This window comes from Saccostrea cucullata, unplaced genomic scaffold (genome assembly GCF_032062105.1).
Source record: "Saccostrea cucullata isolate Sc308-1 unplaced genomic scaffold, CSIRO_AGI_Scuc_v1 ctg135, whole genome shotgun sequence".
Classification (NCBI taxonomy): Eukaryota; Metazoa; Mollusca; class Bivalvia; order Ostreida; family Ostreidae; genus Saccostrea; species Saccostrea cuccullata.
This window is the reverse complement of record NW_026933790.1, coordinates 29,278-44,829: the sequence shown is the minus strand read 5'-3', so window position 1 is coordinate 44,829 and position 15,552 is coordinate 29,278. Positions and strand designations below refer to the sequence as shown.

General features: G+C 32.7%; 2 protein-coding genes across 2 annotated transcripts in view; one reads left to right on the top strand and one right to left on the bottom strand.

The window, feature by feature from the left end:
• Positions 1 to 1,223: 1,223 nt before the first annotated feature.
• The window catches only part of LOC134239345 (inositol polyphosphate-4-phosphatase type I A-like), a 42,772-nt gene continuing 28,443 nt past the window's right edge, over positions 1,224 to 15,552 (bottom strand). The window contains exons 25-32 of the mRNA XM_062721507.1: positions 5,998 to 6,078; positions 4,573 to 4,792; positions 4,161 to 4,241; positions 3,877 to 4,004; positions 3,325 to 3,485; positions 2,728 to 2,860; positions 2,364 to 2,507; positions 1,224 to 2,090 (exon numbers count right to left, since the gene is read on the bottom strand). Of these exons, the coding sequence (XP_062577491.1) occupies positions 1,989 to 2,090; positions 2,364 to 2,507; positions 2,728 to 2,860; positions 3,325 to 3,485; positions 3,877 to 4,004; positions 4,161 to 4,241; positions 4,573 to 4,792; positions 5,998 to 6,078 (1,050 nt within the window). The 3' untranslated portion in view covers positions 1,224 to 1,988. The remainder of the gene's footprint in view (positions 2,091 to 2,363; positions 2,508 to 2,727; positions 2,861 to 3,324; positions 3,486 to 3,876; positions 4,005 to 4,160; positions 4,242 to 4,572; positions 4,793 to 5,997; positions 6,079 to 15,552) is intronic.
• LOC134239344 (large ribosomal subunit protein eL21-like) lies at positions 10,073 to 13,669 on the top strand. The gene is made up of 5 exons (XM_062721506.1): positions 10,073 to 10,103; positions 12,448 to 12,581; positions 12,775 to 12,887; positions 13,219 to 13,369; positions 13,560 to 13,669. The coding sequence occupies exons 2-5, from the start codon at positions 12,453 to 12,455 to the stop codon at positions 13,647 to 13,649; spliced, it is 483 nt and encodes a 160-aa protein (XP_062577490.1). The 5' UTR covers positions 10,073 to 10,103; positions 12,448 to 12,452; the 3' UTR covers positions 13,650 to 13,669.

The window sequence follows — 15,552 nt, the reverse complement described above, 5'->3', positions numbered from 1 at the left end:
ACAGAAAATATCTACATTTTGTACAACATAATTGGAATATTCCACAGTGTTAATATGTACAATGTAAGAAGAGAGTGTCCGATGTAATATCACAAACTGGACAGTATCACAAACTCTACAGTAAAATTAGCAATGCTGGGACCACAACATATACATGTAATATGAATTGATGCAATACTTTTCCTATCAATTTCTTGTTACCCTTCACAAGGATGAAATCTTCCTCATCCATACTAAAAATGGAACTTAAAATATGGTTTACATAGCACTGATCTTATTTTTGTTTTCACTTGGAGGATACTAAACAACTAGTAAAATATTATACACATTGAAAGAAGCAAAAACTGATAATCTGCTACATGTATATGTGAAATATGCAAATTTATGTAACTTTTGTATAGTTTGCTCTTCTTTAAACAAGATCTACTTAGAAAATGATTTATCAGAAAACATACCTTGAGTATAAAAGTAAATCTACCAATGATTAATGCACAGACATTCTTTTGTACAGAATTTTATCATGGGAAAGATAAACCCACTATGAAGACTAAGCCACTAAACGTAAACCTGTTACCTTAAATTGGTTATAAGTGAAAGATCTGTAGTAATAGAAAGATCGACCCACATAAGTGTTACTGTGTCAGACACACCTGACATCTTAAACTATCTACATGTATATATCTAAGTGAAGGACCAAACGCTTCACTCAGGAATGATGAAAACACTACATGTACAATAAAATCAACACATGATTAATACAAAAGATTCCCTTAAACAGAGAAGCAGTTGGTGACACAGCATTACAATAGAGCAGTTCATTACAGGGATCAATTTACAATCACTTCAACTTCGCTGTACATTACAAGGATCAATTTACAATCACTTCAGCAACTACATCATTTAATTTCCCAAGGTACATAAATAATCATTTCACAGTATCAATACTAATGGCATGTTTGTAAACAAAAGGGATAATTATTATTTCTATGTATATTAAATAAGCATACAACAAAAGTAAGAGGCTTAAAACCTTAGTGTAAAATACAATTTATCTTAGTGTACCATATTTCATTAGCACTAACTTTTATAGAAAAAAATGATATGAATTTAGATCTATTTATCTTACTCCTTTCAAAGGATTCTTTGTAGATCTCAGCCTGTCAAGTAGAGTAATAATAATGTCTGTCCAAAAATAATGAAGTTTTGTAAAAAAAAAAAAAAAAAAAAAAATGTATTTTCCTCATCTTTAATTGAAAATTTGATTTAAAAAACTGCTTTTTCACAATCATCATAAAAATGATCTTGTATACTTCAGTACTTTTTCAGTATAAAATAATTATTTTAGAATAAATGTTTAATGTACATACAAGTAATATGTATAAAATATCTGTATGTAAATATGAGGAATGATTTAAAATATCATAATAAAACAGTGGTTAAATGCTAACATTGCACTATTAGAGTAAATGTTCACCAGCATCTAACTTTTCCATTAAGAATTCATCAGAGCATCATCAATTATTCATCATACCTATATCCAATATGAAACAATATCTTGACAGCAAATTAAAAAATGTTGAAGATTAAATAATGTTGGTTTTAAATTATGACTATCATTACATTCTCATCCCTGGCATGATCAATAAATGAGGTCAAATAAAGCAAAATATCACACCATACACATTCAATATGGCATGTCCTTTATCATGGAAAACCATTTATAACTCTATGGTAAACCTTTATCGGAATACCACTGATCAATGAACGTGAATACAACAATATCACATGGAGAAATGAAGTAAATTTTCATAACAATGTGACCCGTTAAGCACATCCATCAGACAAAGAAAGAAACAACAACAAATACCTCTGGTCACAAATACCACATCTCTGTAGTGATAGAATTCTCCTTGTAATATACAAGGAATAAAAACAGCTGATTGCCAGTGGAGCAGGCCTGGAGGTTCTGTACAATATGGAGATGTTGTCTACTCTCTCGACTGATAAAACAGTATGTAGCCTGTCTCGGAATTCTTCTGCAAGTCTGATGGGATTCCATAGAAATCTTCTATTGTACTGGAATCGATTTTCTACAAAATGTAAACCATTTCTTTCAAAATTATCCAGTAAACTGCCATTGTTTGCAAGCCATTTCTCTTTCATTACCTTTGAAATCATGTAGGCATACATAAATAAAATTAAAATACAATAAAAAATATACAACTATACAAATAAAGTTGAGAATCAAACAGACAAAAGAACTTAATTCTTTTTAGATACATTGTATGTAAACAGTTATGTAAAACTTTACAAACCTTTTACCTGATATAAAACATTTATTTAAAAATAAAATAAAAACATACATCCACTATATCATCGTCAAACAGCAACCAGAACCCATCACTTTTGACGATGCTGATGTAATGGCCCCGATTGAGACTACTTCCTATGTGTATCACCACGGCAACAAGGTCATACATTCGGTCTGGATTACAGGCATCGTCAGACTGAAAAAACAAACAGGACAGTAAAAAAAACAAACAAACGAGACAGTCAAAAAAAAACAAAAACAAACGGGACAGTCAAAGATAACCCTCACAGACTACATCGGAGAAGGATTGATTTAAATATGTATCCTTAAAAACTTCAGATAGAGGGGAAAATAGAATATACACTGTATTACATTATTATAAATCTACATGTATTACTCTAAACTCTTTAATTTACCGTATTGAACAGTCGAAGTTCCAGAGGAAAGACAACTCGGTAGGAGAGCTTGGTAAATCTGTTCATCTGTTCCATATATTTAAATCGTTTTAAATGCAGGGCTAAAATCTGTGGAAGTTTCTTCACTCTCATTCTGTTAAAAAAGAATTAGATAAGATTGTGAGTGTACACATTCAAACCTGTGCTAAGTACATGTATTAAAATTATCAATGTACAGTTCCTGGGATAAATATTTCATCAAAATAATCCTTATAAAATATCAGAATATCTCAGATATTCCAATCAAGAGGTGTAATGTATGTACATGTAGTTTCATTATACAAATATAATGCCCACTTTTTCTGTCTCTCTTGTTGGCTATAGCACACTTAACAGTAATACTTATGCTCACCTTTTTCTGTGCTTCCTAACTACAACACACTTCACAGTCATATTTGTGCTTACCTTATCTGTGCTTCCTGTTTGCTACAGCACACTTCTCAGTAATACTTGTGCTCACCTTTTCTGTGCTTCCTGTTTGCTACAGCACACTTCACATTAATACTTGTGCTCACCTTTTCTGTGCTTCCTGTTTGCTACAGTAATACTTGTGCTCACCTTTTCTGTGCCTCCTGCTTGCTACAGCACACTTCACAGTAATACTTGTGCTCAGCACTTAGCGTCTCCATACTGCTGAAGCCTCTCAGACAGTGAGTTATACTAGTGTTCTGTTCTACGTCCACTGACAGATCCAGAAAATCCTCATCCTTACTGCTCACCTAAACATCAACAACACCTCTTTATATTAATTCAGTGACTGATTTTGAATTCTAGTAAATAATCAATACATTTTAACACCTATACTTGTATAGTTCTAGGTAAAAGCTGACAACATTTCAAAGATGGCCATCAACCATTTATAATACTGTAAACCAACTTTTATTCGTGACTTTAATTCGCGATCTACCACTGTAAAGTAGTTCGCTACAATAAATTTTTTCGATCAAGCCTTTTTTGGATCTTTTGATAATAGACACACAGACTTTTAGGACCAGTTCGCGACAAGAAATATTCACGATGAAGAGGCTCTCTCAAATATTGCATAAATTTCTCGCACGTGAATAAAAGTTGGTTTACAGTACCCTTATCATTAATCATCGACATGCTTACTGTTTCACAATTGAGACATCGTGTTTCATTGGTAAAGGTGCCCTGGAATAACTCTTCTACCCACGTGGGTTCCGTCTTATTCTGATTTTCTGCTCCGTTAGCTTTACCTTTATTTCCTTGTTTTTCTGCTATAAATAGAAATAACGCAATAAAACTATCTCTATTTTGTTTCTTCTCTGAAGTTAGAGATAACAAAGTTTGACTGTGAATGTACAATGTATACAATTACAGATGTAAAAAATTTTTTTTTCTAATTTCTTCTTGTTTACAGACTGTGCACTCACCTTGAAGAAGCTCAGACACTCTGTTTAGCAAGTAATTCAGAAACTCATGAGCATCCTGCTGCATGAAATTGTCAAAGAGCTCTGGAGAAAAAAAAGAAGGGCATTATACAAATTTAAAAATTGAATAAATACAGTGTATCATTAATATGTATGGTATTAATTGTAAGATTTTATAATAAATTTGTATTTCTTAATCACTTTCTTCTGAATGACATCTGCTGAAATGTTTTTAAATTTGTTTCTTGACATTAAAACAGCCTCGTATGGCCTCCGGGGGAGAATAAATCAGTAAATCTTTGGTTGCACAGAGTAGAACTTTAAAATTAAAATGGTATTAATAATCTTATTTTTCTTTTTGGAAATTAAAATTTCAAAAAATCATCTTCCATCATTTAACAGCATGTTTACTTACCATACTCTTTTCTCAGTCGAGTGATGAACTTCTTTGGAGCGATTGTGCCCACTTTTTTCTTTTGTGTGGCTATGCTGTAGAACAGATCTGCTAAGCAGGTCAGTAGTGATTCCTTTTTGTTATTTTTCTGGTGCTGCTTGAACTGAAGAACTCTCTCTCGGAACGGTCGACAGAAATAGAGGGCTTGTAGAACGGAGTTACAGTAACAAGTGTTCCCAAACTAAAAAGCAAGAAAAATATATGTACACCAAAACTGTATCATCAGCTCTTTTCAGGTCTTAATCTACATTTTCATTATAAAAATATTTAAAAAGATTGGAAATAAATATCCTTTTTTTATAACACAGGCCTTTGGATTGCTTAAATCCAACTTAAAGAAAAATTGGGATATATATAAAAGATATAGGTATGGAACTCCTTAAAATTTGGTACCCATTTTTGCTAATAAAATACTTTAAAATCAAATGCTTTAAAAGTTTATTTTCTATACATGCTATATAAATCTATTTGTATACATGTATAAACAATCTTCATTTCTCATTACTAATTAAAAATTCCGAAATTCCAAGTACATCCCAGAGATATTCTGAAATCAATTTCGAAATTGACCTACATTTTTTACTTGAAATTTGCTTCGGCCTTTGGGGCATGAAAAATCACCCAGTCATTTGTATTTAACAATTAGCATATTTCTTCAAAGGCTCAAGCTGATGTCAAGTAAAAAGGTCATTTTTGGAATTGCACGGTTTCAGAATATATATCAGGAAGTATTCTGGTATTTGGAATTTCAGAAAAAATTTTATTGGCTAAAGAAGGTACCCTGTGGAAAGAGTTCCATACCTTTATTTTTGTTTTAACACCTCAACATTTTTGTAAATGATTTAAAGACCCATGGTTTATAATACTACATGTTAGGGGTGAAACGATACGCCTCCTTCGCGGTTCAATACGTATCGTAAAATTTGGTCTCGGTTCGGTTATTTTCGATACGATATATTTGATAGAAGGAAACATAGTCAACTGTTTTGAAACAAAGTTAACTGTTGTTTTATGCTTCCTTTTACTTAATCTAGTCAATTAATTTATGTGCAAAGTGGATAGAATAAATCAATTTAATCGATTTGACTGATAAAAATTATTTTACAAACTTAAGTCCACAAAAATTTACGTCCTTGAACTAATTATACAGGGAAGCATGTTTAAACCTTATGCCAAACCCGACTGAATGACGATCCCGACCGAAAAACGAACCGAACCGAAAGTAGAGATTTTGTACCGTGTATCGAACCGAGAAAAAATACAGCGGTGAACCGATACCGCGGTGAACCGTTTCACTCCTACTACATGTACAACCTCTAGCAGATTACTCGAATTAGAGTAATAACTAATATTTGTTACTGTACTGAGCACTTTCCCAATACTTACATTAACAAGCCCAAAATAATGTTCATTTGCAGGAAGCTGCTCTGAGCCTATCTCTTTTTCTAGTTGGGAAGCATTGTTACCCTGAAACAAAAACATAATCAAACAATCTCAGTGAAATTTCAAAAATAGTTTCCTTTTTCATTAACATTACCCATATATGTAAACACATTTTTGAATTAAATAACAATGTACTTTGAAATCCAAAGAAACAATTACATGTTCCTATGTGATAGTAACTGTAAATCACACTTTGCCTGGGTATTCCTCAAAAAGAGATCATTCATATGTGTACACTATGAACAATTCAGAGTTCTAAATATTAACATGGCACTATGATGGCAGGCAAATTTAAACCAAAATGAAAAGTTTTAATTTTTTGTTTGTATGGATTATTTTTGGGGAGTGAAGAAACTTATAGCTCAAAAGGTTTGCTAAAATTAATTTGGGGGTTATTTTCAGAATGTCTTTTTTTGTATTCTCCAAAATTGTGCTGGAGCAGATCCAGTCTACTTTGCATCTATGTGGGATACATTCTAAACAGAACATTCTATCATCATGATCATTTGTAAAATAAAGTCTTACGGACCCTATTTCACAATAGAATTTGATCTATGTATTGAATAAGTAGTAAATTAAATGCAAGCAAAAACTTTAATTCAGTGCATTTACGACAAAAAAAATCAGAATGTAAACATGACATATAAATTTGAAGCTAAAAATAAATTGATATCATAAAATTAATTAAATTTTTTACTATATGGAACATTTTTGGGGATAAATTTGTTTTAAATTGATTTGGTAGTTATTTTCAGTGCAACCCCTATCCTATTCTTCAAAATCATTTCCGAGCACATTCGCTCTGATTTGCTTTATGGACTGTGGTGAGGGCTTGTCCCAAGACACAGTTGGAAACTTACTTTAATCTAATTAGTTACAAGAAACAATCAGATTATTCTTTTCATTTTTTTCAAGAATAAGTAATGTTAATAAGCACATGGAGCAGATGCCATTTAATGCATATCTTTACTCTTCTAAATACAACCCATAGGATCTGTCTAAAGCAATATTGTCGTATTGAAAACAGAAAAGTAAATGTCATCTGAAAATACAAATTCATAATATAACACTATGCTCCATTCCATGTACGGAAAAGTTATTTTAACATATGATAAACTGTGCTTAACACAGATAGACTTCGTAAAGCGGAAAGACACCCATAAATTCATGTTGATTTTTCTTCAAATATTTACATACGCAATATATGACTAAGATATTCATCTGTAAATTCAAAAAGGAGCATAATATATAGCGTTGAAAAACTAGTGGAAATACTTGAAGCTTGATAAATTACACATAAAAAGTACTAACCATCTCGATTTAGTTGAATAAATATTATTTCAAAATCTTATTTTCATCTCGACCGTATTATGTCCTCCATGTTGAATGAATGTAACTGCTAGAATAAATCCGGACAGTTAAGAAATCTCCGGATCGGCAATACCTTACTAGCTTTTAGATTTATCACAGGCAAGTCAAGTCAAGTAATTTTTATTTATAGTCGGCACATATATACAATTCAACAGAAATAACATGAGCTGTGGTGAGCTCTTTAACCGACTTTAACATATTTACACATAGATAAAATTAGTAAAAATATACATTGTTAGTAAAACAAAAGATAATTTAAATGAAGCCATTTAAAATGACACTTTAAGGCTAAAGATAACAAAAATCACATATACTAGCACCTTTTACAAAGAATAAACTAAAAAAAAAAAAAGAAGCAGCATACATTGTCTTGCACACGAATGGATATCACAGTCCTAATAAGCACTGATCATGCTGATTAAAATAATAATTGAGAGGAATAAATAAAATATGACTGTTAAAAGTATGAACCCATAAAGCGCAGTACAGTACATAACATTTACAAACACTGAAAGAAATGAAAGTTGAACAACAAGGAAAGCAACATAGAAAGCATGCAACTATTCATATGCTTTGCACACATAAGGACATCACAGAACATAATAACAATAACAGAAGAGAAAAAAAAAGCGTACATACAGAAAGTTCAAATGATTGCAAAAGAACATTTAGGAAGGCTTCTCAGACACAGGCAGCATGGACTGGTATTTACAAACTTTTAATATCCACACCAGGTAGATATGTAGTTCTTGAATGAATTAAATGATGTGGTATTTCGGATATCATTGGGAAGGGTATTCCATGTCCTTGCTGCCTCATACCTGAAAGAACCTTTTCCATACCTTGTAGTTTTGGGTCTGGGAATATCTGCGGCTTTAGAATACCTAAAATTATATGAGTTTTCTTTAACTGTGACCAGATCTTGAAGAAAGAGTGGGCTCTTTTTATTAATGATTTTAAATGTTTCTAATGCCAGTAATCTCATTCTTCTGGTTTTTAGGGAGGGCAATTTGGATCTTTCCAATAGTTGTTCATATGAGCTTTCATAATCATTATAAATCCCTCCTCGGCAATCCTCGGCTGACTCCGCTACGCTCCATTCAAACACAGTTATGTGCGAGGTACGAGTCATCCGAGGAACTCCGATTGCTTGCATGGCGGTTACGCTTCGAATGCATTAGGCTAAGGATTCTATTTCGAAGGGAATATTTTGTGAAAGTCTACTTGTGATCAGTAATAGTGAACAGATTGTTGTTTGGGAATATTTTTATTCTTGAAAAATGATAATCGATGCTGAAAAGACACAAGAAACACGTCCGAAGTTTGATGATAAAAAGTTGGAGGAATTTCGGTCGCCGGAAAGGGATAGATGGATCCGATGGATTGAGACACTTGTCCATGGCGGTAACACTTGTGTTAATTATTTGCAATTTGATCAAAAATGTCCTACGGTTTCAGTAACTAAAGGCATACTTATCGTAAAACATGGAGACACTGGCGACAGCTAGCTTTACATTGAACTACGAAAACGCCGAGGTGTTTGGCAGCTGTTCATGGCATGATTGCAATGATATTTTTCAACACATTTACGTGAGTAAAATTTAAAGATAAAGTAAAAGTTTATCATGAAAATTTAACCAAATGTGGACCCCCAAAATAAGGATGAACGTTAGAGACTGTGCAGCTGATAAAGTGAAGAAAAATGTAAACAAACGCTAGCTATAGACTCCCACTCACTCCCAGTTTTCTCTTTGTACACAGGTTGAATCGGTAGCCCAAAAACTGTATGAAATACTTGTTTACATTTTAAATAAAATAAATATTATTTTACTTGCTTATTTTGTTCATTTTTATTCATGAAAAGCAAGTAGAGCAGGTCATTTTATAATTTATGTACTGGTAGATATCATTGCGCCGTGTGATTAGGTCACGTATTGACCTCTGACCTCTGACAAACTTCATACAGAATTGAAGATATTTTCTCTCTGTATGTTTATATAGTGGAAAGATACCACAAATGTATATATTTCATTTTGAGGTCAGATGGTCAAAGGTCATGATCAAGGTAATAGATTCCTGATTTATTCATAATTTAAATTCTGTCTGTTTTAAAATAACACTTTAAAGATATCTCGAGAAGCCTTAAAATACCGGTAGCTTGTACAATGAAATTTTATACCACAACTCCCTACGGCCTAAGAAAGACCCCTATTAATTTTGAGGTCAAGGGTCAAGGTCGTAAATCCATACATTTTGTCCGTCTGTTAAACTTTTGTTTTCGGGAGATATCTGAAGAAGATTTTGACTTTTTCTCAATAAAATGAAAACTCTGTATGATCCCGTTCGCCCCCCCCCCCCCCTTTTTCTCAGTGTCAACTACTTTCAGTACCAATTCTAATACTACATTTTCGATACATCACTAAAAGTGGCCCCCCTGTTGCTAACTTGCTAGGTACGCCCCTGAAGTCTAATCGGCTAATTGATTCTTTCTGTAGTCTACTATCTGTGACATTCCATTTTCTATAAGCTGATTTTATGGATTAAAAACATTTGTGATGTGGAGAATTACGAGTATCACGCCTACAAAGAAAACAAGAAACATTCAAGGAACACGCTAATCAAATGTTTACGCATGCGCCTTACAGCTTTCTTTTCATTTCCGGTCAGCCATAGTTTAGGTCTGTGCATTACACGTGCTGAATAAAATTCGATTAATTCTGGTGTTTTTACCAATTATCCTAATTTTATTTACATTTTATCCCCTTATTTTTTAATTGGGCTATACAACTTGACATACATAGTCCCTAGTTTCTCGCTTATAAACTGAATATAGAATTGCATGGAAATTGGAACATGACTGTCATCACCATAACCCTACTGTACAACTACAGAACCGAATTTGTGTATTCACTTACAGTTACTCAAGCATTGTTACTAAGTTGAATAATTCTTGGTGAAATGCTATGCTACTGATGCTTAAAATAACTCGATGAATTAGTTTCTTCAGATTTATGAACAATGCTGCTAGTTGCTGAAAAAATAAAAAATAATTCTTGAGAAACTAGTTAACTTGCAGCAGGTCCAGTACTAAGGCCAAAAAAAAAAGAAAAATAATAGTCTCGTTTCCTGCTACCAGCCTGAAAAAAAAGGGTAGGTAGGTAGGGAAATAATTTTATTTTTCTTTTTTATTTTATTTTTTCTGACTGTTTGTTTGGATAGATCAAATTAAACATGCCATATAGGTCAATATTGCCTTTTAAAATTAAATTTCATGTCTTTTGATGCTCAACTCAAGTGGTATTTTATGAAAGTCCATATTTAAAACAGATAATTTTATGAAATACTAATTGAATATATATTTTCAGTTTTGGAACATGAAATTCCAAAAATTCCTGATTTTCTTCTCCAAAACTTAAAAAAAAACTTTAGGGTCGGTTGCAAAAAAAAATAGGGTTGGTCGGGTGGCAGGAAACAAGACTATTTTTATTTTTGGCATAATCTCAGCTAGATATCATAGGGACTAAAATTTTGGTCTGGTGTCTACTACGAATCTCAACCCAGTCCTGTACAACGTGACTTGGGGTATTTTGCCCCAACCACTCGTTTCAATCAATAAAATTGAAAACAGAAATGAATTAGCTGCCTGCTTAAACTTTTCCTTTTGGATATCCCTTTCAGTCTATCATAAAACTTTCCTTTCTTACTTATAAAAGGTATAAATGCAACAAAATATAAAGTTTTTGATTTTTCATAGAAATATCCCATTCATTTAAACATCCGATGCTGAAGAGCAGACTTGTCGAAATCCGTCGGTCCTGTCGGCAAGGCCGGTAAAAATTTGTCTGGACCGATAACATTTAAGAAAACGTCGGTCCAGATGTCCGTTTGAAAAAAAATGAGCGTAATGCAAATTTATTAAAGGTCGGGATCGGAATGCGTAGTTGAAGGTCACAAACACAGAAAAAAATGGCCGCGTACGCAGCATGTTGACGATAGCTAAGTAAATTTGTTATAGCAAAGTCATAAAACTTGTCATCTATGTCTATGTTAAAGACTCTCTACCCCAAGAAAGGAAACTTGTTAGATTGAAGGCTATTGAAAATAATAAAGGACATTTTGGTGCTGTTATTCATATGATTTTACCAGCATCAAAATAACGTACAAGTACAGTCGTGTGCCAAAAGTGAAGATAATTTTATTTTTTCTCTATATATTTCATTGAAAACAACATTTTTTAAAATCACTGGTATGACAACATTTCTTGACAGATTTTATCACAAATTTCTTGGTAATCCAATAAATTATTGTAGTTGATATAAACAATAGTTTTTATGTGATCAGCATTGATATGTTAAAAATATTGCAATTTTACTGCGACATGAATTTTTAAGTCACATACTCATAATGAATTATATAGTCAACGTTGATCTTGAATTTTAGAACTGATGTCAATTGATGAACTATCTTTTAGTAAAAACTAAATATTTAATGATCTTTTAAAGAAAGAAAACTACACATTTTCTGGTTTAAGTACTGAAATAAATAATGAAATTGGACAAAAATTGACCATTTGCCAATGATTTTCAAAAATGTTGTTTTCAATGAAATATATAGAGAAAAAATAAAATTATCTTCACTTTTGGCACACGACTGTATCTGGTCTGACAAAAGTTTGACTGGTCCGACAAAACATTCGACTGTGTCAGACCAAATGTCTGACAGCGATTAAAAAATTTTGACAAGTCTGGAAGAGTACTGCAATAGTCTGCTTCGAATAATTTGTTGTACTACTTTTTCCTATAGTACGAAGTATTCGAGGCAGACTATTGCGGAACTCTTCAGCATCAGAGGTGTTTTTCCTTTCTGTTCTCAGCCCTTTTGACAAAGCCAAACTGGCTCCTACCAGTAGCAACAGGAAGAAATTAAATATTACAATATGATCCGAAAATTTAAAGAAGGATGAAAAAAATTATTTTAATTTTTTAGAGTGATATATTATTGTACCTGGTATTTTAATTGTAGGCACAATGACGAACACAAAAGGATACAGGCGTGGGACCCGTTATATGTTCTCCAGGCCATTTAAGAAGTCTGGAGTCATCCCACTGTCTACTTACATGGTCAACTACAAAAGAGGGGACATAGTAGATGTTAAGGTAAAGTTCGTTATCACATGGTACTGGTTATACTCTGTCCACTATCAAGACTTCATTGGCAGAGTTTTTTTTTTAAACAACCTTTTTATTAAAACTGTTTAAAACTGAACATATGGACATTCTAAAGAGAGATTCAGCTAATGAATGAAGGTGAAGATTCTTATGAAATAAAATGACTGAATTGAACATTTAGGGTCATGGAGCTGTACAGAAGGGTATGCCTCACAAGTTTTACCATGGCAAGACTGGACGAGTTTTTAATGTAACCAAACACGCTGTTGGAGTTATCATCAACAAAAGAGTGAGGTAATCTATCTACTGAATTTTTTTTTTAGATTTTTCAATATCAATAATAGATCCTCATTCAAATACTGTATATCACTTTTTATTCACATGAACTGAATTTTCATGGGATAATGCGAGACAGTATGCTCATAAAAATATCATGAGAAACTCATGTACATGTATATTTGTATTGCTGCAGATCATATAAAGCACGACTTGTGAATATAAAGAGTAAATAAGGTGTTGTGATCTACAGTAATGAGTATGATTGATTGCATGTTGTTTTACAGTGATCTACAGTACATGTATTTCAATGTGTAATAATGGCTTTTATAAACTTTTCTTAATTCAGGGAGAGAATTATCCCCAAAAGAATCAATGTGAGAATTGAGCATGTAAAGCACTCCAACTGCCGACTGGAATTCTTGAAACGAGTCGCCAACAATGAGCAACTGAAAAAGCAGGCCAAGGAGGGAGGCGAGAGGAAAAACCTCAAAAGATTTGTAAGTTATTCCCCTTGATCACATTTCTAAGATAAAGTCGATGATGAACTCTATTTATGCTGTTCACATTCTGAATGCTTGTGGAGATATTCTTTTCTGAGACTTCTGATTTGGAATGACAAATTTATAAATGAATGTAATATTGTTTTCATACATTGAGTTTCAGTTTGTGTGATGTCTTTACTTTCAGCCACAGAAACCTAGGAAGAAGCACTTTGTCAGCACAAAGTTTAACAAGCCAGAGGTGTTGGAGCCTATACCTTATGAATTCATTGCATAAATTAAAGTGTTGACAAGACATTTCAGTATTTCTTATATCTGAGTCATATTTTGAGATGTACTGTTATAAATGTAATGGAGAGTAACATTATAGCAATATGGCAGTTTATCTCTCCCCCCCCCCCCCTCCCCCCTCCATATTCAAGGAATGCTTTTCAGGAAATTATTTATCCAGTGTTTCCTATATTGTTAAAGAATATAACAGTACCCCATTTACATGTTGGTTGGCATTAAGAATATATTAAACCTAATTTCCTGCAGTAGTGCAGTACATCCAATATTTTTTGGAATAATTTGAAAAGGTTACTTGAAGGACAGATGATAAAAAAAATCATGCCTAGATTGGTATTATTTTAAATGCCAGTTTTAGTTGTAAATGATGCAAGTCATAATTTTTAAAATATTAAGAAATTATGTTTCTAGGATTTTCAACATTTTACATTTTTTAATAATCCTTATTTATCCGTACAATTAATTTTTTTCACTTTAAAAATTTTGAACAAAAGTTTAAAATCTGTGCAGATTTATTTTTTTCCATTTTGCTTTATATAAACATGAATTGTTATTTTCATAGTATTAGTTTAAAATCTGTGCAGATTTATTTTTTCCATTTTGCTTATATAAACATGAGTTATTTTCATAGTATTTGATAAAAGTTTGTGTTATTTGTCCTTAGGTGAAACCGAGCATCTGAAGCAAGTCTGATAGTGTAAGTCCCTGTACACATCATTGGTGAAAGTGTGGATACAATTGTTAAATTATGGGAATTTACTTTCACTAAAAAAATTACCTAGTCATTCATTCCAAAGATGATCAAGTTCACGTCTAGCTGCAGATCTTGCTTGCTGGTCTGCATGAAAAATTAGGATGGGCAAACTTAGAGCTACAGTGCCACACAATGATAAAAGGCTAAGTGTTATAGTATGTTTATTGCGCAACAAAAAGTGCTTGGTTTCTCAAATAATTTCTCTTTATATATCAAAATACTACTAACCATGTGTTCCCAACATATTTTCTTACCACTTTCACAAAAAAGCTTTATGTCAAGTCAAGTCATGTAGGAAGCCAGCTAGACCGAATTGTCTTGACTCTTAACACTAAAATGGCTGTATAAATGTTTGAGTAGTGGAAATAGTAAAAAATATGTTAGGAATGCACAGTTTGTTATATTTTGGGATGACATCTTAAATATAGGGAGAAATAAATCCAGAAACGGCACACTTTTTTGTGCGCAATAAATTTACTCAAGTGAGCTTTTCTGATCACCCATTGTCCGTGCGTCTGTAAACTTTTCACATTTTCTCAAGAACCAGTAGGCCAATTTTGACCAAACTTGGTACAAAGCATCACTGGGTGAAGGGAAGTTTAAATTGTTAAAATAAAGGGATAAGTCCCCTTCCGAGGGGAGCTAATCAAGAAACTACAAAAATAGGGTAGGGTCATTAAAAAATCTCCTCAAGAGCCACTTGGCCAGAAAAGCAAAAACTTTTGTGGAAGTATCGTGGGGTAGTGTAGATTCTAAATTGCTTGAATCATGACACATGGGGATTGGGCAAGGTCAAGATAGGTATTACAAGTGGGAAATCTGTTAAATAAGAAATGGCTGAAGTTTACTTAGTGAGCGATGTGGCACATGGGCCTCGTTTCATCCATCCTAATTTTTTCACGCATGCTGTGTTGTACATTGTTTTGTAAATATTTCATGCTTATATCCTCTATATGCTGTTTTTACACTTTAAGTTTCATAAACCCTCTGCTTGAACCTTAATGATTTTCCAAAAGAAATGTAAGTAAAATACAAACAATTATAGCATAGCTTGCGAGACAAAATTGGGCAAGAAAAAGACACTTCAACTTGTCAAATTTATATTTAGGAATACAAGCAAATTCAAAGAATTGTGGTC

Bases quoted from the DNA above. Each gene is read 5' to 3' on its own strand.
- LOC134239344 (XM_062721506.1), top strand. From the start codon at position 12,453: ATGACGAACACAAAAGGATACAGGCGTGGGACCCGTTATATGTTCTCC. The intron at 12,582-12,774 runs GTAAAGTTCGTT...TTGAACATTTAG, and splicing joins GGGACATAGTAGATGTTAAG to GGTCATGGAGCTGTACAGAA. The intron at 12,888-13,218 runs GTAATCTATCTA...TTCTTAATTCAG, and splicing joins ATCATCAACAAAAGAGTGAG to GGAGAGAATTATCCCCAAAA.